Raw genomic sequence first — 26122 nt, forward strand, 5'->3', positions numbered from 1 at the left:
ACATCATTTGTAGGCGGTGTAGTTTACGGCGCATTTCTAGCGACGGGAGCCCAGCTCGTGTTCTCAGGTCTGAAACAGAGATACTTCTATGGTAAGCGTTAAAAATGAATGTTGTTTTTATTCACATTCTAACTTTTGTCAAAAGCGTTCCCTATTGGTTTTCTATGGCAGTCTGAACTGTTCGATACGATCAATGGAAGCCCTGCAAAAGATTTTGCTGCATATCTGAATAATCGACCATTATCTTCAATATTTCCGTAGTCTCTTATAATTTTCAAATTTCCGGAATTTTCGCCCCAGAAAGCTGGACCTGATAATTAATGGTGCACAGTGAGGAAATTTAAGGCCAGCAACTTTCTTGAGGAATTCCTATAAAGTGCTCCCACCCTGTCTAGTCGGTGCGAATACGTAAAGCAACTCAACATTAAGTAGCCGGGTAAGCACAGCTATTAAAAATGAGTGGTTTCCCGGTCTTAAAAAGAAAAAAACGCGAAATAAGTTCATGCACAAAAATTGAACAAGGTCTAATCCTCCAAACTCTAAAAGATGAAACAAGTGTCACGACGTTTGAGCTCCCATTGAGAGCACCACCTGAAGGCTGCGAATCTTCTATGCAGTATACCTGCATCTTTCACGTACTCACCACCATCATCAGCCTGACTACACCCACTGCAGGGCAAAGGCCTCTCCCATGTCTCTCCAATTAACCCTGTCCTTGGCCAGTTGCGGCCACCGTATTCGCGCAAATTTCTTAATCTCATCCGCCCACCTAACTTTCTGCCGCCCCCTGCTACGCTTGCCTTCTCTTGGAATCCACTCCGTTACCCTTAAGGACCAGCGATTATCTTGCCTTCGCATTACATGCCCTGCCCAAGCCCACTTCTTCCTCTTGATTTCAACTAGGATGTCATTAACGCGCGTTTGTTCTCTCACCCACTCCGCCCGCTTCCGATCTCTTAAACCTATCATTTTTCTTTCCATAGGTCGCTGCGATGTCTTTAACTTAAGCGGAACCCTCTTTGTTAGCCTCCCCGTTTCTGCCCCATAGGTGAGAGCCGGTAAGATACAGCTGTTGTAGACTTTTGTCTTGAGGGATACTGGTAAACTGCCATTCAAGATCTGAGAACCTGCCAATTGCGTTCCACCCCATTCTTATTCTTCTAGTTATTTCCCTCTCATGATCCGGATCTGCGGTCACTACCTGCCCTAAGTAGACATATTCTCTTACTACTTCTAGCACCTCGCTACCAATTGCGAACTGCTGTTCCCTTGCTAGACTGATGAATATTACTTTGGTTTTCTGCATGTTAATTTTTAGCCATATCGCTCTGCCCTGCCTGTCTAACTCATTGATCATGCTTCGCAGTTCATGTCCTGAGTGGCTTAGCAAGGCAATATCATCAGCGAATAGCAAATTCCTCACGTATTCTCCATTAACTCTTACCCCCAACTCTTCCCATTTCAGGCCCCGGAATACCTCCTGTAAGCAGGCGGTGAATAGCATTGGCGAGATCGTGTCTCTCTGCCTGACACGTACAGTACAGGACTAATAGGGCGCAGCAAGCTTTGCAGCCTGTGTTGCGCCACAGGCGCAACGGGAATGGTGGCTTTTAATTCTGTAATTACCAGTTCTAAAAAATATTCTTGGCGTCTCGCGCATGCGCAGAACGGAATACGAATGTTTGCTGTCTGAGTTTTCCAAAAACGGATGCTAAAATATTTCATGCCTGAAAACAAACCTTAAAACCAGTGATAAATGAATGTGGGGACTCGACCTGCTCTGTTCTCTTGAATTTGCTTCCCCACGATGTCGTCCGACCTAGTTAGCTTAACTAACAAGGGAGGGCGGCTCTGTCACAGCGATACTAGCGGCAATAGACGGCGGGAACTCGACGCACGTGGACGTTTCGGCGCCGTCCTCCGCTCTCCGCCAACAGGGCGAGGCCTCGTGGGAACATTTTCCTCGAGCTCGACCCTTCCTGCCTCGGAGTTTCTCCCCTGGCCTAGAGTGGGCGAACATTCGCTCGTAACCTTGCTGGTGAGTCGGACGACCACGATTCCCTAGCGTATTCTGTTGCTAGCTGGCGTTATTGCTATGGCAGCAATACTTAGCCCACGTTCCTAGCGAAGAAATGCCCTCCGTGGTCGGCGTGCGCTAGGTAGCGCGCCCGATTGCTATGTGGGGTCGGCAATTTGCATGGTCAGCCGTGGATAAGGAGAGTACGCAATATTCCTTCTATTTTAACCCCTTATGACAGAAATGGTTATAATATTTCTAACATACCACATTTCGTACAGACTATGGGTGATTTACTGCGGAGGCCCTTAGTAGTTCCCTTGCGTGTGAAATCACTCGCGCCGGCTATGGCCGATGCGCTTCCGTGGTCACGAGACTGAGGCAAACCACCACAAAGTAGAAGAAGAAGAAGAAGCATAATCATGGAAGACCGGTCGGCGGACGCTAACCAAGACCTGGCACCCGGCGACTTCGTGGAAGCGCCCCAGCGCGTTCCGGTAGCTGCAACGTGGCAACAAGAGCAGGCGGCAGTGCCGCCTTCGCGGAGGCTCCAGGACGGCGCCCATAGCAGCAACATCGGCGACCCTGCCGCGGACCCCGATCTGGCCAGCGCAGCATCCATCGTGGCGCAGGCAGGCAGCGAGTACCGCGTGCTGCCTTCCAGCACCGACAGTTGTAACCAGGTATGCCACATGGATTCCGCGCATTACAGGATTTCCAGATAAAGAGTCGCTTCCTTTCGGCCTTAAAACAAATTCCTGTACCCTCCGCGGCGAATTATGGCGTTCGACCGCTGAGCTCGGGGCCCGGTGATTCAATCCCGGCTACGCGTCAGCATTGCAATGCAGGCCAAATAATGGAAAGGGCAGCTTTGTGCTGTGCGATGTCATTACATGATAAAGAACCCGAGGTAAAGAACCCCAGGTTGTCGAAATTTCCGGAGCCCTTCACTACGGCGTCCCTCATAGCCTGAGTTGCTTCGGGACGCTAAACCCCAATAAACCAAACGAACCAACCAAACCGAGGTGGTCGAGATTTATTCTGAGCCTTCCACTACGGTCTCCCTCAGAGGTCATGTGCTTATTAGTGGATTTAAAGCCACACAATGCGTAACAAAATCATTTATACTGCCATGATTATCTGTTATGTGCTATCAAAAAGTGTTCTCTGTTACTTCTGCTGCTGGATAACATTCTGTCAACGGCACAAAACCACAATGACTATGAAGAGGCCCGTGTACTGTGCGATGTCAGTGCACGTTAAAGAACCCCAGGTTGTCGAAATTTCCGGAGCTCTTCACTACGGCGTCCCTCATAGCCTGAGTTGCTTCGGGACGCTAAACCCCAATAAACCAAACGAACCAACCAAACCGAGGTGGTCGAGATTTATTGTGAGCCTTCCACTACGGTCTCCCTCAGAGGTCATGTGCTTATTATTGGATTTAAAGCCCCACAATGCGTAACAAAATCATTTATACTGCCATGATTATCTGTTATGTTCTATCAAAAAGTGTTCTCTGTTACTTCTGCTGCTGGATAACATTCTGTCAACGGCACAAAACCACAATGACTATGAAGAGGCCCGTGTACTGTGCGATGTCAGTGCACGTTAAAGAACCCCAGGTGGTCGAAATTTCCGGAGCCCTTCACTACGGCGTCTCTCATAGCCTGAGTTGCTTTAGGACGTTAAACCCCATAAACCAAACCTAAACCAAACTATGATGATAATAGACATGACGGCTACCCTTTGAAACAAGTCATCACGTCATGATGTCAAGACAAAAAGAAAAAAAAAGAAACAAGCTCCTCAGCCCTGGTCAAGTCTTTTTAGCAGACTTCGCCTGGTTTGAGCCGACGATGCCTAAGATGATGCTATGTTTAAGAGACGCCCCCAAAGAGCGGATCACGCTCTGCGTTTTTCGCCCTTGAAGATGGCAGTTATCATCTTGCCGTAACTGCAGTTTTTTTTCTTCCTCTAGGAGCACGCAATTTTTAACGATCTCCCCAGACTCAGTAAGGCATGTTGCCGGGCTAGTTGTTATGGCATCTTAAAACTTGGAATAAAACGACCTTGGCGCAAATAATTTCACATAGACAAAACAAAAGAGACGAGTATGATTTCTGTGTCGTTTTTCTCCCGTTTTGTTCACGTGCATTAGTACAGGACGTCTTCATTCTTACAGAATGTGCAACCAATTAGACATCATTGAACCTTTACTACAGAAAGTTCTCCCTCTGTTTTAAACAGTGGGAGGAGAAAAGCAGGCACAAAAATTGACAGACGATCAACACCATTCATGCGGCAGATTATGCGTAAGCTTAAAGGTACGGACACACTGGCGGAAAACCGTACGTGGAGCGCTGCCGGCGGCGAGGCGCTCGTCGCGAAACCTGCTGCCACACTGCCACGCAGTGATGCCAACTCAGGTGAACGTTTTATCCCTAAATTCAACCTCAAAAAATCCCTAGATTGAAGAAAAATCCCTAGCCTATAATTGTTTAATTGTTAATGCGACCATTTCAGCTTTAACAAAGTCTCAGCGCAGTTCACTGTTTTGTCCATTGGTTATACATTTTGTCAGAGATAAATAAAAGCGTGTTAGCCACAATTACAGCTTTTTTCTTTGTTTTTTTTTTGTACTTTTACCTTACATAGAGGGCCCACAGATGGCGCCAGCTGCTCCTTCAGCCGGCTGATCATTACGCGCAAAGAACCTATGCAGCCCTTTGCAAAAAATAAATGCAGTTGATCTCAAGTTGACAGAGCTGGCATTTTCCGCTAAGCCCCGTCAACACATGAAAGTATTTTATTCAGACACCATTAAGGGTTGTTTTAAAGATTGTTTTAAAAGGCACACAGAAAGACGAAAATGTTTGAATTCATGAAAGACCCCTTCTCGCCACATAGAGAACATTCAGAAGCGGTGAAATGGCTTATCTTACCTCACAGTTAGTTATTAATCATAGTCGCAATCAAAGACCGTCAAATAGTTTTGGAGCTACTAAAATAGTTTTGGAGCTACTAAGGATTGACATCACGAGAAACTGACATAACCAAAAATGTAATCTTGTTATAGTTCTACAGCAATGATACAGATGTAGGATTGGTAATTACAAAATCAGGAAGTGATTCCTTACAAAGTTTGAAAGTCACATGGTTTCGTTTTTCCTCCCTGTGCAGCAGTCGATAATTTCGCGTTGCAGAACTGCTTTCGCCCTCTCTCGGCTAGGCAGAACATTAAAAGTAAAGGAGTAGTAATTAGCATTTTTCATAGTTTTTTTCTGTTCCAAGCGCAAAATAATCAGATACACCTGCCATTAAGCCGCTTAGACCCTCTCAAAATCCCTAGATTTCACAAAAAAAACGCTAGATCCCTGAAGCAGAGAAAAAACCCCTAGATCTAGGGATAAATCCCTAGGGTTGGCATCACTGCTGCCACGGCCGGTTGATCTGCCGCGCAGCGAATGGGTCGAGGATCCATTTTCGGCGGCTTGCCGCGTGCCGCGGAGCGGGGAGACCAATGACGGGCGCCCGGCTTTGTCACGTGGGGAGCGTCTGTGTCGCCACCTCTTGGCTCCTACTAAAGTTACATGCCAGCGGCGGCGGCGGTGCCACGCGCGCTCCCGCAGAATCGCGGATCTCGACCAAAGGGGATCAAAGGGGCATTCGATAACGTCAGCCACGAAGCGATCCTTACGGGCCTAGACAAGCTGGATTGCGGGCGCAGAATCCACGGCTTCGTCAAAGCCTTCCTGTCCGATAGAACTGCCACCATCGGCATAGGAGACCTTCGATCGGACAAAATTCGCACTCCAAATAAGGGAACACCCCAAGGGTCAGTTATCTCCCCCTTACTTTTCAACATAGCTATGATAGGCCTAGCTCGAAAACTAGAGAACATCGAAGGCATCAGGCATGCAATGTATGCTGACGATATAACAGTCTGGACAAATACGGGTTGTCTCGGAGAGAAGGAAGAAAGGCTACAGCAAGCGGCCTCTTGTGTAGAGCAATACCTCGCAGAAAGAGGACTCGCATGCTCGACCGAGAAATCGGAACTGCTGAGAGTCTGGAGAGGCAAGCAAAACCGGACCGTCCCAACCAACGAGGACCTAAAACTCAACGTCTACCTTGACGGGACACCCATACCCGAAAAGACAACAATAAGAATTTTAGGCATGTGGGTTCAATCCAACCAGCGCAGTACTCACACTTTTACCCTGCTCAAAGCAACAACACTACAAGTCTCACGCATGATCACCCGCATCACCAACAGGCGACATGGCATGCGTGAAGAGGACACACTCAAACTAGTCAGAAGCCTTGTAGTTAGTAGAATCACGTACAGCCTACCCTACCAGTGCCTCAACAAAAACGAAATACAACAAGCGGATGCCCTGCTACGCAAAGCGTATAAGACAGCGCTCCGACTTCCGCGCAACACGTCAACCGAAAAACTCATGGCCCTGGGATTACATAACACCTTTGAGGAGCTACGAGAGGCGCAGCTTGAGTCGCAAAAACTCAGGCTGTTGCAGACAACGACTGGAAGAGCGCTCCTGCAGAGGCTCGGATACCGCGAGCAGATGCGAGAAATGACGAGGACGGCAACCATCCCCGACGAGCTTCGCAAGACCCTCAAGGTAGCGCCAATACCAAAAAACATGGATCCCAACCTCCATCGAGGCAGAAGAGAAGCGAGGGCCGACTTCATCGAAAGAACATACGCTCCTCAAGCCACGACCGTGTATGCAGACGCGTCTTGGAGAGGAGGAGACACCAAAATCGCTGTGGCGGCGGTGGTCGATTCGTCTTTACGCGAAATGACCAGCGCGTCTCTCCGAGGCTGCACAGCTGCAGAGTCCGAGGAAGTAGCGGTTGCTCTAGCGGTGGCGGAGGGCTATAGAACCGGGCGGTCGCTAACAATACTCACCGACTCTCAAACAGCCTGCCGAAATTACATGAATGGCAGGATAGGTCGTCACGCGCTCCGTATACTCCTCGCAGCGAGCGACAGAATTAAAAACCAGGAAGAACAAAGCGACAAGATCCCACACAAAATTGTGTGGGTACCGGGGCACACGGGGGTGGCAGGGAACCAAGAGGCCGACAGGATAGCTCGAGGATACATTACTTTCCGAGCATCCGATGAGCCCGCGGAACTCGCGCCAGCACCCAGGGATTACTCGGCCATACTACAAAACTACAGAGGCAGAAGATTGCGGTATCCCCCACCGCACAAATCTCTCAGCAGAGAGGAAGCTGTCACTTGGAGACAATTACAAACAGGCTCTTTCCCAAACCTACATATATTAAACAAAATGCACCCTACCATATACGCGGACAAATGTCCCTGGTGCGACGGAAAACCTACTCTCTATCACATCACATGGGCCTGCCAAAAGATAGACGTGGTCCCCAAAATACAAAACCCGAGTGCGGAGCAGTGGGAGACTCTGCTGTCCAGCGACCGCTGTGAAGACCAAGAAGGTCTGGTACAGCGAGCTCAACGGGCGGCAGTGGCCAGCGGAGCCCTGGACTGAGGGCAACCGACCACTGATTAGAGGCGGACGACTTCGACAGAGAAGACTCCTGGGGGTCAAATCAAGGAGAAAACGTCTCTGAAGATGCTCCCAAACCGCAGGAAAAAGGACTAGAGTAAAATAAAGTTTTTCCTTCCTTCCTTCCTTCTCGACCGGTTTGGCACAAAGGGAGCTTTGCGCGGCGGCGCTTTCCCGCGTACTCTTTGCCGCCGGTGTGGTCGTCCCTTTCGCAGCGGGGGCTGCGCCGCCAGCGGCGTGCCGCGCGTTTTTCCGCTAGTGTGTTCGCACCTTCAGTATTGTACTCCTTCTTTCTCTGTACCAACCCCCCTTCTCCCCTACCCTTTCTCATCCGCAAGCCGTCGCTTCCTCAAACTCTCTTCCCTCTCCCACTTTCTCTTTCCCTTCCTCCTCTTTCTTCACCCGCCAATGTCGGACACTTTTTGCTGTGATGGGCGTTCTAATGCTAACGCATTAAAAAACATGTGCAAGGACATATTAATGCATGGGAGATACAGGTACAGCTGCAAGTTACTCACAGTACGTTGATGTACTTTCCGAGATCCATTTTACACCCTAATATTTCTCGCAGTACACTACACAGCGATAGGTCGTCGGGTATAAGTACTTGTTAATGGTCGCAGGTTTATATTATTAGTCCTAATTGATCTGTGCCTGCAGAGAGACGTACTAGTATGTAAAAGGTTGCGTCACCTACAACCGTCAATCTACTAGCTAATTTTTATTCTGAAGGCTCACGAGGACCTTGCGGTGTTACTGGCGCTTTTTTTCAAGCGACTAATCCATATAACATAGAGTGCCGCGATTTCACCTCGGTTTTATTAACACGGTCAGACGCTAGTGGTTGTGCACTACTTTTCCGCGTACTGCTGTTGTGAATGTGCATAGAGTAATATTACTCCTCTCTTTTTTTCCCCTGACTTCCGCTTCACTGCCCAGGAACACCACACGGCCACCGGTCGGTCAGCAGAATCAAACTCGGTGAGCGAGAGCACAGGCGGCGCAGAGAGCAGCCACGAGAGCCAACGTAGTCACGTGACACAACGCCGACGCGTCAACGCCATGGCCAACAAGGGCGCCGAGGCCGATCTCGTCCCGACAGGTGACGATTTGCGCTTTGCTTCCACTAGAAACGCCCAGCTGCCGCAACCAGAGCTGTGAAAACGAGTTCATCAGGAACTACTCTTTCCCGCGAAACTATGAAACTATGCAAGGCAGTCGTGTAGTGATATACGCACGCCATACAGCATAAATACAGATATGCTCCACAACAATGCCCTTATCAGCTACTGCTGACAGCTTACTATGTCTGTGTGCACATTTAGAGGGGCTCTGAAAGGAGCACTGAGTGATGCTGTGGTATGCCTAGGATATTAAAGACGCCGCTTCACAAATATCCTCCCCAAAATTCATTCTAATGCGTTTCGTGGAAGCTGAGTTCACTGCGGTTAAAATTTTAATTTCCGCGTTTTTGCGCCGTTTTCTCTCCTCTCCACTTTTGCACACTGAAATGTCGGCGCTCCCCCCCCCAACTCGGCCCATCCGCTGCCTGCCGAAGCGCGCATTGTAAACGATCGGCCCGCTTTCGAAGTATTCTACAGGGCATGAACGCTCGGTGGCCTATATTCAACATAATGCAAGCGTATTATAGCCAACCTCATGCACCCTTTTCAGGGTCCCCTTAAGCCTTATCCTTGTGGTCTTAAAATTTCTTAAAATTGCTTCAAATTTCCCTTTCTCGTTATGTAACGGAGGTTTCTGATCCCTTAAAAGACGCATTGACTTTCCTAAATTTCTGTACTCCGAGTCACTGTGCAGGAAACTAAATTTATAGCGCTTAATCACTCTGCTCTTAAAGGCCTGCTTTCCTTTCTAACCGTTTCTGTCGTGCACGACGCAGAGGTGCCAAGGAGGCAGGGCTCGAGCAACTGCTACACCGTGACCATCTGCTGCGCCGTCGTGGTCCTGCCCCTGGTGATAGCGGGCGCCGGTCTGGGGCTGCTGGCTACGAGGAGCGGGGCGCGCCGAGCCGCCCAGGCCTTCGTCGACATCTCGGAGACGCTGCTCGACCTGTGCGGCGAGGACAACTCGAGCGACGCGTGTCGCGACACCCTGGACCGAATGAAGCTCTCCATGAAGGCAGACGCTGACCCCTGTGACGATTTCTACGAGAGCGTATGCGGAAACTGGGTGCCCCGGTAAGCACCCTCGCGTCTTCACAATCGCTTTGACGTCTGTGAGTGCGTCTGGGGTACCATGATTCACGATGCGGCAGAGGTTGCCACATCCACTCTTATTTATCAGCACTAACAGCTCGTTGGTGGTAGTGGTGGAAAAGATTTATTTTGGGCTATTTACAGGAGACAGTGGGGACCGGCCTTAAGGGCCAGCCCCTTAACAAATTCTAGGAGGGGTCCCTTGTCCGGGACCCTTGTGGCTACCGCGGCAGCTCGGGCCCTATACCACGAGGGCTCTTTGGCTCTCTAACGTAGAGCAGCCGAGCAGGGCAGCCTCCCAGCTCTCTCGGGTAGGAGGGGGAAAGGGGATAAGCAGAGTTGTAAGGGCATGCCCACACCATGTGGTACACGTCCGAGAACGCGCATCCACAATGCGGCGGACACTCCCCGTTAAAAGCCGGATTAAAATATTGCAGCACTGCCGGGCATACTACAGTAGGCATCGTTATAAGGGTCGGTAAGGACGAGTTTTGTTAGCATGACTGGATAGAAGCATGTCCTGAGGAAGAGATGTGGGAAGATATAAAATGCCCGAAGACAAACCTGTGGCGCTCTTTGGCAGCACGATATCAAATGTCGTCTACCGCCTAAGCTTTTTTAGTCTTGCGCAAAACTCATAGTATTCTCAAAGCTAGTTTTTAGACAACATCTCCCTCTAAAATACTGAGAAATATATGGCTTGATCACCGGCATCATTATTAGTAAGACAGAACGAAGGCTTGGCCAAAACGCGAGTATTATTATGGAAAAATGAAGTATCTTGTGATATTGCATTGCCCGCGCACTACCCATAGGAGAAGTGACATTGCAGCTCGAGTGCCTGTCTTCCGCACTCACGACTGCCCGTCTCAAAGTTATGCACAGAATCTTGAACGGGTGCAGCTGAGCGTCGTCAGTTCCTGACACGTTATTATCGGCAGCACTGCCATCCAGATCTATGCGCTCCCTTTCGGAATCAAGTTCAAAGGTGCAGAATTTTTCTATAAATTCTGCATAACTTCAGCAAGTTCCATGAACTGGTGCACTCGAATCCATTGTCATCAGAGTAGCGATTGTAATATGTCGCAACCATAATTGAAAAACTGCAGATTTTCTATTTATTTAGTAGAGTAGCTGCTGTCTCCTTATTTTCTTCATGTAAACTTTAACTGTCTCTGTAGTGGGTGTAATCAATTAATTTACTGTGGGCACGAAATGTTCACGGACTATTGCTTGTAATGTAAAGTTGAATGGTCTCTTCAGCGGGTGTAGCCAATTAGTGTACTATTTGCAGCAAATGGAAAAGGACTATTTCATTTAATGTAAAGTTTAATGTTCTCTGCAGTGGGTGCAGCCAATAAATGAACTATTGACAGGAAATGTAAACGAACTTTTTCTTTTAGTGTAAATTTCAATGGTCTGTGCAGCGCGTGTAGCCAGTTAATGTACTATTGGCAGGACATCTAAATTCACCAGAAAACTGACCTTTCACTTTTGCCGCAGAAAGGAACCATCCACCTCTTGATCATCATACATTTTTAACACGAAAGCCGTAAAGTTTAAAACGATCACTCTGTATATGACGCGGGTAGGATATCCGCAGCCGCCAGTAAACATGTTCAGTGGCAAGACGGCATTGAACTTTTTCAGGGTCATATTTAAATAGATAAAGCGGGTTGTTCGTACAACAGACCAGGGATAATAGTTACGGTTTGTTTTCTGCGGCAATACTATAAATAAAGCTCATCGTTCACCCACCGAAATTTGCATAAAAAAACTGAAATAGCATACATGGTATACACTGTACTATGGTCCAAAGAAGTGTCCAACGTGTTGTGCCGAGCTTGCCGTGCACCCCGCTCGGCAAACCTGAACGCTGGCTCATGTACTGTGGTTATTATTTACGCTGTATGGTGCTTGGGGTTCGAGAAATAATTGAGATTTTGGTCTCCATGTATGCGCAGATACAAGAACAGACCGTCGTACCTCGAGGAGCATGTGGAGTCCTTTAACATCCGCGTCCACGAGACACTCCTCACCAAAGCCGCCACCGTGCCACCGTTGTCCGACCTGCGAGCGGCCGCCCTACACCAGATGGCAGTCTTCCACAACAGCTGCCACGCGATGGCCACGGGAGGGCGCGACTGGGCCGACAGCGTCTCCGAGGTCACCGTGGTCCTGGGCCTAGACACGCGCACTTGGCTCAACGTGACCGCCTTCGACGCCCTGATGAACCTCGTCCTTGAAGCCACCCACAAGACGGGACTGCCGTCGTTCATCCGGTACGCGAAAAACTTCGAGGTTCTGCAGCGTTAGTACTTAAAATCAGGGTGTCTCTGTGGGTCTCAGACCCCCCACAAGTACTGAGAAAGGTCCTGAGACCCCCCGCGCTAGCATTTAGGGACTGCATGAATCTAAAGTAGGCAACCATTCTTCTTGCCAGTGGTGGTCGGAATATTTCGTCTGTATCATTTCCAAAATTTTTTCCGTGATTTTTAGCCAGAATCGTTCACATATTTTATAAAACCCGAGGCGCAGAAAACAAAGTTGGCAGCACTACACAAAGGCTGGAAGGATAAAGGAAACCCATGCCTTCACACAACCAGTCAGTTCAGAGGTAATAAATTCTCACTGAAAAGCATAGTAACTTGATGAAATTAGCAAAGAGAGGAAGTTTTTTAAACGGGTTAGCAAACCGAGGAGATTGAAATCTAGGTTAGTATCTTCGTACTGCTGGAACTTCGAACGTTTTTAAGAGGGCACTTGTTCCCCTTTCCAGCCGCACGTATTCCCTATTTTTATTTATGGAAATCTACCTAGGCTCTCCCTGTCCTTTCTACTATTCCCTCCCATCTTTATTTTCACTTCTACACACTGCCTGCTATCCTTTATTTCCGCTGCCCCAGCTCCTCCAGCAGCGATAGCAGATGCCGGGGTAGAAAAAATTCTTTTACCTTCCATATTAAATGCAAAATAAAAACCACTACTACTACTACCTAGGGCATGGTGAGATGATCAAGAGGTGAGCTTACTCCTTTTTTATTCCTTTCCTTTATACAGTGCACTATTCAAAGCGATGGAAAACGCTTGATGGCCCTTTGGTTCTTTTTCTTTCTTCGGCGACTGTTTCTTTTTTTGTAAAGGTATAGTAATCGCCACAGCAAGAAATGTTTGTTCTCATTCTGCTGACTCGAAACCAATCATTTTTAGACTACGGCAACTTCATCTGTGTCACGTCGAAATCCATTGGCCAAGCTTAAGTGCGGCCGATAGCAAAGTTCGTAACGAAGTCCGCGTACCAGAGCCGCAAATGGCCTTTCGTTTTGTGAGGTATGTTGCAATGATAACCGCAAGTATATTTCTTTATGTCGACTACAAATTACGGAGGAGGTAAGAAAAAAAAGCAGCAACCCGTTTCACGAAGTTCTCCGCTGCTATATAAATGGCAGGAACAAAAAACAAGAGGCGCTTACGTAATGCTGCTGCATGCAAGTTTCAGCACAACGCAATAGACATTCGGCATTGGTGAATTAATACCTTTACTTAGGGCAGCTAGTGACGTCACAGCCGGATCACGACAGTGATATTACTAAAATAAGAATAGCGTGGAGCGCATTTGTCAGGTTCTCTCAGATCAGTAGTATCCCCCAAGAGAAAAGTACACAGAAGCTGTATCTTACCGGCACTCACCTACGGAGTAGAAGCGTTGAGACTAACGAACAGGGTTAAGCTTAACTTAAGTACATTGCAGCGACCTATGGAAAGGATAATTATAGATATAAGATTAAGAGACAGGAAGAGGGCAGAGTGGGTGAGAGAATAAACGCGAGTTAATAACATCCTGGTCGAAATAAAGAGGCAGAAGTGGGCTTGGACAGGGCATGCAATGCGAAGGCAATATAACCGATGTTCGTTAAGGGTAACGGACTTGATTCCAAGAGTAGGAGAGTGTATCAGGGGGCGGAATAAAGTTAGGTGAGTGGATAAGATCAAGAAGTTTGCTGGGATAGGGTGGCCGCAGGTGGCGCAGGACAAGATTAATTGGAGAGATATGGAAAAGGCCTCTGCCCTTCAGTCGACGTAGTCGGGATGATGATGATTATTTTAACCAACAATCCGCAGAGCGTCCCTAGAGCGTGCACTGTTTGCAACCTACCGCATGTTTGCAAGCTTTGTCCTCCCGGTTCCATGCATTGCCCGTAAGGCGTTTCGAGGTGTTTCCAGGCTTCGTACAACCGCGCGTACCACTCAGTGACGACGAAGATAGCACGAGGCTCCGGGCACAAGCACAGGGTGGTGACACGGTCGAGGTGTGAGCAGGGCGACGCGTCGGTTGGCGGGTGATGTGCGGATAACAGCTCTCGCTGTCAACATGTAAAAGGGGACACTGAGGGCAGCGCCATCGAATTGTTGTTCGCACTAAAAAATGATGTTCTGTCTCTCGTTAGGCATGATAACGTTTCTTCGGCAGCAAAAACCAATTTATCGTTGAAGAAAATGGACTAGAAAATTTTTCTACCACTCGATTTAAACTCGTGACGTCCACAGCAAAAAATTCGTTGTGGCTTAGCTTGGTTAAGCCCGGTAATTGCGAAAGCAATATCCGTACCTACACCATGGTTCTGCTGGTAGTGTAGCTGGTGGTGGTGCTTGTGGTTAGACTTGTGGCGATGCATCTGTTATACAATCCAATCCAATCCAATGCAATCCAATCCAATCTAATCTAATCTAATCTAATCTATTCTAATCCAATCCAGTACAATCCAGTCCAGTCAGGCCGCCGTTCATGTGCACCGCCGTCGCAGACGGACGGCGCGAGATCGCGAAGCAGTGTTAAGCCGCTGGTGGTTGGCACAGCTACTGCTTTCTAGCGACGTGAGTCGAGCCTAATCTCTTCAGCGTAACGCCACAATCGCGCTACTAGCGGAGAGCGCAGGAGTTAAGCGCCGGTGGTGGCACCGCTGCGGCTTGCGACGGCGCGAGTCGGTCGCCGTTCTCTTCGGAGTGACGTCACAACGCCTGTTGCGCTCCTAGCGGAGAGCGCAGGAGTTAGGCGCCGGTGGTGGCACCGCCGCGGCTTGCGACGGCGCGAGTCGGTCGCCCTTCTCTTCGGCGTGACGTCACAACACCTGTTACGCTCCTAGCGGAGAGGGCAGGAGTTAGGCGCCGGTGGTGGCACCGCCGCGGCTTGCGACGGCGCGAGTCGGTCGCCCTTCTCTTCGGCGTGATGTCACACATGACGTCACACAGAAGTCAACTAAAGGTCAATGGTGGCACCGCCGCGCCACGGTAAAGGCTGAAAGTGCAAGTAGTAAAGCTTTCGCTTTAAAACGACACGCCGTTTTGATGCGGTGACCTAGCATAGCCCCTGAGATCCCCAGCGGGGAAAAATGTCTACGGACGCAGTTTACTTCCGAATTCGGGCGGTGATGGCGACACTTGGATTTTGGTTTTTAGCCTTCTAGCTCATAAAATCATTTTCGGTGAAAATGGTCGCCCTGTCTTAGAATTCCGCAGTATATCTATAGAGGCCGACTTTTATTTGTCATTAGCGTTTGTTTAGAAGAGTACAGACACCTAATTTTAGTTTCATGTTTTGTTCTCTGCAATAATGCGTTAACATGTGTACACATGGATAACCACGTGATATTCGCCAACGACTGCTTAGTAATTTATAATTTAATTACTTCTATCAAGTAATACATTTTGCTCTTTCATCGAACGAACCATGGCTGTTGCATCAAAGTTCGGTTTAGGCCACGTGAAGCATAAAAAAGTCTGCAATATCATCTCTGATAAGTCGTTTATTGACATTCAGGCTGTTGAGGCGAGCTGAGTAAAGCGCTGCAGTGAATCAAAACGACGCATCAGTTGATATATTGCAGTTTTGTTTCATGCTTGACATTACCTAAACACGTTGTCATAAGCATCGCTCGGTTTTGAAGTCTGAAACGAAAGAGTATCACCGAGGAAATTCAGTTATAAAGTATTCAGCGGTCGCAAGAGAACACTACGGTGTGAATCATGTATGTTAATGTCTAGCGTATCACTACAAAACAAAAAGAAAACACGTAAGCTAAAATTTGAAGTCCATACTCATTTAACCTCACGACAGTCTGATGGAGAGCTTGTCTCACTCTTAACCGTGTTTTTGTACATAAGAGATTTGACTGCGAATAAAAACTCCTTTCGGCACCCTAGTTCAGCGGAACATTCTCATGTACGCTCTTTGTTACGTAACAGTTAAACGATACTCGGTGCGAAAATTGAGCGCGGTTGTGATAATCACGACCTCTAATTCATTATTTCTCCTTTTCTTCAGCGTCACGGTGAGGCAAGGCACCACCCACACCGAGATGGGTGAGACCCTGATCTCCACACTTCTATCGCATTCCAAGATGAGCGAATATCTGCTGGGAGCACTGCCGGCGCTCAACGTGAATTTCAAGCACGAGTTTCACCTGCTGTTCGAGCTGGACCGCTACGTGGAGAAGATTCGAGCAGCGCCCGAGCAAACTTCGCAGTAAGAATGCGTCCAGCTCTAATTCGTGGGCCTCAGCCCACCTACCTTAGACTGTGCCTCCCGGACACTGGACGTTTATTAGTTTTTTTCTAACACCATATTTTCAGGAGTAGGAAAAGCACTAACAAAACTTTTTTGCATTGCTCGTACGAACTATGCGGTATCAGCTTTAACTTAGCCCGAAGAACAGGGAAGTTTCATGGAACCAAAATTTACTACGTAGTCATGTATTATGTGGTTTCGCTTATCCGTCGTTTTGCGGTGGCTACGACGAAATCAGCTGCACTTTACTAGAACGGCTGTAAAGTTAACAAACGCGTTGTAAACCGCGCAAGAAATTGGGAATGATAGTAACTCCGGATCAGTGAGACTCGAAGAACACGGGCACATGCGCCTAAGCGCGCCATGTGCACATGATTTCGCTGGGGAAGCAACACACTTCGGCGGGTATGATTAAATAATTAGTGATTTTTGAGGAAAGGAAATAGCGCAGTAACTAACTTTAACAGAGTACACTGTGGGGCCAGTTGGTCATACATAATCTGAACGAAAAAACGTAGCGTTGAAACAGGACACAGAAAGATGAGGACAGGACGGGGCTACATAACTGTAACTGTAACTTTTCTGACTGATGAGCCGTATAATGCTTTCGTAATAATAAATTTAGTTCGTAGTGCAGCATTTGTCGAGTTGTTGGAGTGTTCTTATTTACCCTTAGACTCTCACTTTTTCACAAGATATTTTATCATCCTTCACTTCGCCACGAACTGATCTCCCCTCCCCAATACATTTCATCAAGGCTAGATCACAATAACAAAGTCGGAATTCCATTTTGCAAAACCAATGCCATGTTTCAGTCATTTCTTCCGCGCACAGCTGCTGAGTGGAATCACCTTCCTGCATCTACTGCTACCATTACTGACAACCAACGCTTCAAAACAGCATTAGAAAACTTCGTATAAGTAGGAGCATCATCTTTTTTTTTAATTCTATATTATTGTTGTTTTTTGTACGAGCGTTTTGTTTGTTTGTTTTTCACTGTATTGCTGCGCTGTATTTTGTGTATTTTGTGTATTATATACTATTAACCAGCACACCAAGAACCCAACAGCTAATAATGTATAACTAGGAGCAATCATTTTTGTATTACTAATTAGTTTGCTGCACTGTACATTTTTTTTTTCTTAAATTTTTGTAACCACTCCCCTCTATAATGCCTCTGGCCCTGAGGGTACACGAAATAAATAAATAAATAAATAAATAAATAAATAGATACCCGTGCGTTAACCTACGAAGCCAATTTTCTCCCATCTATCAACCTTGTCACGAGCTATATCATGTCATCAGCATGCCTTCTCCTGTGTGGGTAATTTTCCTTTTCAGAGCTGGCCCGTACAGGCATAGCGCGGTGCCACTATTGAATGCGAGCGAGGAGCTGGGCAAAACTCTTCGTCCGGATAACCCAACCACCCAGAGGGCTAGAAACCTTCGCGGAGGTACCAGAATTGACGCTGTTGTCGAGAGACTGCAGTCGGCACCGCTATCCACTGCAGCTGTCTACGCCTTGACAGTGTTGCTATCGCAGGTAGGCATATCCAATACAATAATCTTAGTCACGGACCACTAGCATGGAAATACCTTCTTTCTGGTTCACAAGGTGGCGGTTCACCACACTGGTACTTTGAACATTGCCATGAATTATGGTCAGAGCGTAAGTAATATAGCGCAACATCGTGGTCCGGCCGCAGAAGACGATGACAGCCCCAGCGCGCCTGCCAAGCACGCGCAGTCTGAATTTCGTGGCTGCTTAACGGCATGTCGGCGGAACGCTGTCCCGTTCCCGTGTGACTGAGCGCGTCCAGGCAAATATATTTGTGGAGACCCGACAACGACTTGTGTCTGCGATTCGTCTGCACAGTAATATTACGTTAGGTGCGCTAGTGATTAAGGACATAGCTTTGTTCCTGGTGAAGCGTACTTGGCCTCGGTTTCTGGCCGTGCACTAATCGTGACCAAACATTTAGCGCGGCCAAAGTAATATAAAAATATACAATTACCAAACCGAGTTTTTTGGGAAGCAAGAATAAGCAAGCTGTTTTTCTAGCATCATTTTAGCCATGCTAAAATCATTGATACCCATTCATCCAGTGTAAAATTTGAGGGGTGCTCAGTAAGTTGCCTACAGGGGTATGTTGTATTAATTTTGAAGAGCTGATAGTTTCAGAACAGGTTGGACAAATCTGGACATGCAGCATACACAGCAGCAAGTCGATGTGATGAAAATACTGGAAGTGAATGGATGACAAGTGCGCTGCAATGAGTGTCTACATAGTAAATGAGGGGATTGGAGCTTCTTTCACTGATTCAGTTCCTTACAGGGGGAGAAAATGCGCATTAAGAAATCATTGAAAGGATTATGCACCACCCTACTTCGAAGTGAATTTTTGGACCGAGCAGTTTATATCGGTTAGAGAATTCATTGAAGTCGACCTCCGTTCAGAGAGGCGCGTTGAAGCATCTTTTAAAAAAAATGTACTTTTTAACTTGGAACAATCGTCGGGTTACAGTCAGAATTATAGCTTTTTAATTATAGATTTTAGTTCGCATGGTTTCAATATCATTCAGGACGCTTTGATGATCGCAAATATCTGTCGCTGGTAGACGCTAGAAATCCTGACGTCTAAGCACAAACGATGACGCCAGCAACTCGCTCAAGATAAAATTACAAATACGTAAAAAAATTCAAGAGACGTCGTTTCTGGAATAGTTATAAATCATGAAAAATCGGTCGACCAACATGGTTTTCAGATTAAACAAGGGTGGTGCATGGAATCGCAAAGGGTCACCAACTGCAAAAAAGAAAATTCATTTTGTGCGGAGGTCAGGCAGAAAGACCATGGCATGCTTTCTTTGGCATACAGAAGGCATTTAAACACCAAAATTCATGCCAAGCAAGAGAATTATTACTGAAGACCCCTATATTTCAGTAATGAAGGCATTACATTAGACAACGGAAGTTTCCACCTACACTTCACGGATCCAATCATTGAAGGTTAACGGGAACTGTGTTGATGTCAAAGCGGGATTGCACTAAAGAGTAGTTCAGTTTGGTCTGAAAACATTCTTTCACATTCAGGTAGATAACTTACTGAACACTTCTCCTGGTCACGTGCTATCCCAAGGGAAGTGAATGAATCACTCGACTGAACTCCTCGTCTTCTCTCTTTTATTTAGTTTTTTTTTTGCACTGCAGCCATGGCACACAGAAAACAATGCATTCCTTCGACGTTTTAGGCATGTGTTATCCTACAAGAAAGCAAAAAGGCAGTAACATACCTCTTCCTCTGTCTTTTCTACTATCCCCCCCCCTTTCTTTTGACTTCTACACACTGCCTGCTATCCTTTATTTCCGCTGCCCCAGCTCAGGTGCTTCCAGGAGCGATAGCAGATGCCGGGGTAGAAAAAATTCTTTTACCTTCCATATTCAATGCAAAAATAAAAAACCACTACTACTACTACTACTACTACTACTACTACTACTACTGCTATTACTACTACTACTACATACCTAACAGTTCTGGACAAAAGCAATTTTGAGCGAGAAACCTTTTATGAAAACCATTTTTTCATCTAATGTAAGATTTCACTACAACAATTAATATATCCGCAGACCACTCGACGGCAGTATTGCTTTTATGCGAAGCATATTAACGTAGGTTTCGGGCCTTCGCGCGACGCCCGGCGGTGGCCACCATTGACCTTCAAGTAGGTCACGTGACATGACGTCACGTGATGACGTCCCACCGGCTGCAGATGGGGCCTCATATCGCGCCGTCGGACGTCGCCCGGCGGAGGCCTCCACGCTTCGGTTCGCGCCGTCGCGCGCGACGCGGCGGCGGCGCCACCATCGCTGCATCACGTGATATGTGACGTCACGCCAGGGATGAGGCGGCGCGCGCCCGCCGTCGCGTCAGTCCCTGTGCCCGCAACCGCGCCAGCGTCTTTGCGCCGGGCGTGTATGCGGTCAAGATGCCTCCAAACGCTAAGGGCATGCTTCGCATCCACTGGGACCCTCCAATTTTTTTATATTAACGTTTTTGCTACCGTCAAAAGCGTTCCCCACTAGGTTTACTATGTCAGTGTTAACTGTTCGATGCGATCGAACAGTGTTAACTGTTCGATGCGATCGATGTAAATATTTTAAAAGAATGATTTCGCTACATATCAGTAGAATGGGCCATACCTTCAATATTTCTATAACAAGTGTCTTACAATTTTCGAATTTTAAAAAATTTTGCTCCAGAATGTTGCACACGCTCTCCTCTCGCGCGCTCTTATAATAAGGCAGGTTGTGCTGCCCAGGAACTGGGTTAAATTTCGATCATTAAATATTCGTAATGCCATGTTGTTCGAAAAGGAGCCGTATTCCGACCTCATTTCATAGTAACCTGATGCAGTTAGCACTGGCAGGAGACATTTAACCGCAGAACCAGTTGTGCTCGGTTATGTGTTCGAGAATATTTGAACCTCGGTCAAAATATGCGCAACTACAACGACTTCTCATGTTTTGAATGAATCCTTTTCTGCTGCGAACCATTAGTATTCCGAGTTTTTTGTGATAAAAGTCTACCCCAGTACTTTGGCAGCATACCGTGTCCATGGCAGGGAATGCGCTAAAAGACGTGCTACTCCCGTTTTACTACCTTATGAAGTAATTCGTGTTTAGAGTGTAGTAACTATTCTGGTGCTTTGCGACTATTCCGAGAATGCGTGAAGAATCGGCTTGCTTGAAAACGATGCTAATTGCAAAGCAACAAATCACGCGATAGTCGTTCATTTTCCTCAAAGCAACCTTCTCCAGCCAATGTGCTGTGCGATCCCAGTGCACATTTTAAGCTCCCCAGTGGTCGACATTATTCTGGAGCCCTAAACTACGGCATCTACAGCATCTTTCTCTCATTTTCATGACCTCCTTCCCCCCTTGCCTCACGGTTCAGGTGTAAGCAAAACATTCTAAGTGTTGCTGCGCTTTGTCTAGAGGCCCGTGTACTGTGCGATGTCAGTGCGCGTTAAAGAACCCCAGGTGGTCGAAATTTCCGGAGCCCTCCACTACGGCGTCTCTCCTAGCCTTAGTCGCTTTGGGACGTTAAACCCCATATACCAAACCAAACCTTTTTCCTTTGCGCAAAAACCAATTTTTCAGTTTTTTATTTTTTAACGAATTTTTATTTTTTTATTTTATTCGGCACAAGCGGAAGCAGGGCACATGCACAACGCTAATAAGCGTCGAAGAGGAAACTAGACGTATGCAAAAATCAGATGTATGCGTTAAGATATAAACAGGGCAATGTTATTAGAAATATCGGTAAGATAGTTAATGTAACCGAAGACTTCACCAGAAATCTATACTGTAGCCAATGCACTCAGGATGTTAAGCAGAGAGGCGGTAGCTCACAGCAATGGAACATCCCATCAGTAACAAAAGAGGGAGAAAAGAAAGCCTTAGAAGCCATGCAGAGGGGAAAGCAAGGATCAGGTAACAGCAGATCCGTTGAAGGACGGTGAGGATATAGCGCTAGAAAAAACTGCTCACCCTGTATACTCTAAAGCTTTTGACTTCGAGGGTATCAGAAGCTTGAAAGAACGCTAATATAATATTAATCCATAAGAAAGGAGACGTCAGAGACTTGAAAAATTAGAATCCGATCAGCTTACTGCTCGTTGCCTGTCAGGTATTTAGCAAGGTAATCGCTAATAGTGTCAGGACAACCATAGTCTTCAAACAACCAAAGAAATGATCAGGCACGCTTTCTAAAGGCTACTCGACAACATGCCATGTTCACACTATCAATGAAGTGTTAGGGAAATGCGCAAGATATAACCAGAGAAAGCATTTGACTCACTGGAAACCTCACCAGTCATGCAGGCATTGCGAAATAAGGGTGTAGAAGAGCCGTTTGTAAAAGTACTGGAAGATATCTTTAACGACTGCACAGCCACCATACTCCTCCATAAAGTGAGCAATAAATTTCCTTGTCCCATTTAAATCCTCCCGTGCACAGTGTGCTATATTTAATTTCCATTAGTGTTGAGTGAAGTTACCGCCCCCCACTCGTGAACGAGCAGGTACTGAAGTACGGACTGCTACTTCGTGCCCACCGGTCCGAGCGCGTCCGCTGGTGCCTCCGCCTGACGGCCGCGCATTTCGACGCCCTCTACCCGGACTGGGTGGCGAGCGCCTTCCAGAAGCGCGAAGCCCTGGCCTCCGTCACGGGGCTCTTCGCCGACATAAGGGTGCTGCTGATGCGAGACAACCGCGTCAACCACGGCGTTGTCGTCCGCACGGGCCACTTGAAGAGGTCGCCCCTAAAGTATTACGGTATGTCTCTCCTGTCGATGTAACTTCTTTCTTCAATGTCTAACAGATACCTGTTCACGCTCAGTAAGAATGGCTCAGTACCATGAGCTCTCGTTTACTCCAGGTAAGGAATTTCGGAATTTTCTGCCTGCCTGGTAGCAACGTCACTAGTCGCAAATGCAGAGACGTCACGATTAACCTCTTAAAAATTTGATTCGTACCTAGAACTCTTTGTTTGTTGTGTCCTGGGAACGTGCAAAAAAATCTTCAGACCATTTGCTGCCATGCCGTGCATTTTGCAGGTTCGTCATGAAAAAGCCATAACAGGCGGCAAGGGCAAAACATGCATCTATTCATTGGCTTTCACTCACTGGGGTGATTCCTCTTACAAAGACGGGCTGCTGTTCACATTTGCGCGGAAACTTATGAAATATTTGTGATCAGTGGAAAGTGACACTTGCATTTTGAACGAATCAACCCTGGCTGACCTTTGCATCGCGGCAACTTGAGGTGGTGCCATTTCTCATACATTGCTGGCCGCTGTTTACGCTGCGCGGCAATCAGCACTGCTCCACTGGAGCCCTGAGCTACGTATCCCACCCGCCTTCGGCAACTTTGCTCTATACCTCTCAATAATGGTTTCCATCCCAATCACTTAAGTGAAGTCCTTCAATATGTCATAAGTTTACTAAGTAAATTAACACCACCCATAAATGAGTTCTATGTAACAACTGCTAGCTCAAGCACATCCCGTATATCCAGTAGTACTGATGATATGGTGGTTTCCTCAGGCTTAATCGCACATATCCACGGCGGGGGATAGATGTCGACTGGCAATTCAGGTAGCAAAGAAACTGCCTCTAAACAAACCCTTATAGTCTGCTGATGCGATAACACGACATGGCACTGCCTACGCACGTAATCTCGCCCCGAATGTTGCAACAGCGTTTTTTACAAGACAGGGCTGTTATACCGAAGGAAGTGAACTGAAATATAGATTTCTTGCTACTCTTCAGTTTACAGCATTTCTGCTATGACGATGAAAGTAACAGAAAATGAGCGGGACTCCTGCGGTGTTTCTTCAAAAAGGCGAAAGCCGGGACGTTTAATCCGATTTAAATTATGGAAATGGGCCGCACAGGAAAATAATTCGAAACTTCTAAGAATGCTCGGAACGTGTAGACTGAGTCCGCTGTAAAAAAACGGGTTCAAATTCCTCTTTAGTGCATCTTTAAGATGTACTTCTGAGGCGGTTCTGACTATGCGTAAGTTACAATGACAATTTGCGTACGTTATCAATAAACCATAAAGCCAGCAGGCACTGCAGACTCATTGTTTTGCTTCGCTAGGTCGTCGGCCCGTCTGGCGAGATTATTAGTTTGATGGTAGTATTAGCTTAGTTTATGGGTGTTCAACTTCCCAAAGCGACTCAGGCTATGAGGGACGCCGTAGTGAAGGGCTCCGTAAATCTGGATTCTTTAACGTGCACCGACATCGCGCAGAAGACGGGCCTCTAGAATTTCGGCTCCATCGAAATTCGACCTTCGCGGCTCGGATCGAACCCCCGTCTTTCGAGTAGTCTGATAGTACTAGTTGATGAAGTCGATGTGCAATGCACAGCCCGCGAGAATGTGTATGTGTGTGGAATGTATAGCTACGCCGATAGAAGCTAGGCAATGAATGCTATCAGCCAAACGCGGGATGGTTCAGAATATTTTCTCGCGTTTGCAGCGGCCCAAGCGGCTGACGGCAGCAGTTTTTAGTTGCTAAATGGCACATCTGTGGCGATGAACATGAGATGAAGATTGAAGCACCTGCCACGTACGATTTTGCACATGCGGCGCGCCTCCAGCTGTTAAAGGTCAAATGTAAGAGCCAGATGACCTTCAGGCTCAGCATGGGAGCAGTTGAACTTTTCGCTCTAAAACGCTTAATTCTGGGGCGCAGGTGACAGCGAAGCGAGGACCAAGGCGACGCCGCCGCTCAACCTTCCCCATCGGCTCAACGAGAGTTTCCTCCGGAACCTGGCCATTTTGATGCGGAACCGTGTCGGCCGAGCCCCGTTGAACGAGCGCGCCGCCGACTTGGTCGTCTCGGGTCACCTGGGCTACGACGGCGACTGGTTCCTCGTAACGCCTTCCTACCTGTGCGGCCACGGAGTGCTCTCCCTCCGCGACGACGAGGTGGGCGTCCACTACCCGACCGTGGCGGCGCTCATCCTGCGGGCTGTCTTCGATGACTCCGCCGTCTACTCGCCGGCCTCGCTGGCCAACTACACGGGCGAGTGCTTCAGCGAGTCCATCTCCTTTGCCCTGGGGAAATACGTGGCACCAGAGGCTGTGAGTGTTTGGCATGACTTATAATTGAAAAACGATAAAGCGAATACGTGCAGTACCCGCCGCGGTGGCTCAGTGGTTAAAGCGCTCGTCTACCGAGCAGGAGTACCCGGAGCTCACACAAGGTAGCCACCAACTCAAAATACTTTCAACGCAGTTTTGAAACAAACATGAGCACCAGTTTCAAACAAACATTGCCCATTAGCTCACTGAAAGCGGAACCCAATAATTCCGGACTCAGTTGGCCCAGTTCTACTTATTTAGTGCTTTTTGGTCGCCAGAACAACACCTAGTTTGAAAACATTTTTATCCTCCGTTCTCATTGAGAATGATGACCTCAAATGCGCGTTTAGTCCGCACTGAACGACCGATCTTAAAAAGCGCCTGTGAGCGAGATTTTGGTGCTATTTTTTGCTATGAAAGCTGCATCTCGGCCAATGCAGGAGTAGCCACGACAAATACCCAGTTGAGGAAACGTGTATGTAGACATTGTGAGCTACGCTTTCTGCGATTTGATTTCTTTTCGCCGTTTACAGCTTTTGTCAGAAGTATAAACCCCAAAGAGGTCGCTCTTGGGCCATTCTGTCTAGCTTGTTACGCATCGCCAGCATTCAAGGTCTCCTGAACATGAAGGGGGATGTCATCCTCACCCCTCAAAATTTTTATTTCAAAGACGCCCTTAGGGCTTTTTTACATTTGGCAAAGCGTTTGTATACCTCTAAGCCGGAATAACCTTGTCTGTCTAAGCTTCAGCATTCACACCTTCTCCGCCAGGTGATGCCCTACATGGGCGCACGTTGGGCGGCTTTGTACTCCGCCTTCCTGTCCAGGAGATGGGCTGCCGACGCCCGTAAGCGGCGCCAGTTGACCGACAGGGAGCGCGTACACCTCTTCTTCCGCCTCAACTGCTTCGTCGGTTGCGGGGACCCCGTGATCCGCGACCTGTGCAACGACGTGGTCTACTCGAGCGAGGAATTCTCACGGGCGATGGGCTGCAAGCGCGAGCGCAAGGTCCTCTGCGACTGCGACCGCCTGGAAAACTGCCAGACCCACGTGCCCGGAGAATAGCAGCTGTTGCCACCTGCCGCCCGATTGAGATTCTATCCCTGGT

General features: G+C 47.6%; 1 protein-coding gene across 1 annotated transcript; it reads left to right on the forward strand.

Moving 5' to 3' along the window:
- The first annotated feature begins 2439 nt into the window (after window positions 1-2439).
- On the forward strand, window positions 2440-26079 carry LOC149333266 (uncharacterized). The gene is made up of 9 exons (XM_089557690.1): window positions 2440-2700; window positions 8518-8680; window positions 9479-9776; window positions 11759-12076; window positions 16117-16317; window positions 17701-17902; window positions 22444-22709; window positions 24639-25014; window positions 25786-26079. The coding sequence occupies exons 1-9, from the start codon at window positions 2440-2442 to the stop codon at window positions 26077-26079; spliced, it is 2379 nt and encodes a 792-aa protein (XP_089413816.1).
- The last annotated feature ends 43 nt before the right edge of the window (window positions 26080-26122 follow it).

The sequence above is a fragment of the Amblyomma mixtum genome, chromosome 8 (assembly GCF_055824585.1).
Source record: "Amblyomma mixtum isolate Tamu chromosome 8, ASM5582458v1, whole genome shotgun sequence".
Lineage (NCBI taxonomy): Eukaryota > Metazoa > Arthropoda > Arachnida > Ixodida > Ixodidae > Amblyomma > Amblyomma mixtum.

Excerpts from the sequence above, each read along its gene's own strand:
- LOC149333266 (XM_089557690.1), top strand. The coding sequence starts at position 2,440 with ATGGAAGACCGGTCGGCGGACGCTAACCAAGACCTGGCACCCGGCGAC. Across the intron at positions 9,777-11,758 it reads TGCGGAAACTGGGTGCCCCG|ATACAAGAACAGACCGTCGT; the intron begins GTAAGCACCCTC and ends ATGTATGCGCAG. Across the intron at positions 12,077-16,116 it reads GGACTGCCGTCGTTCATCCG|CGTCACGGTGAGGCAAGGCA; the intron begins GTACGCGAAAAA and ends CCTTTTCTTCAG.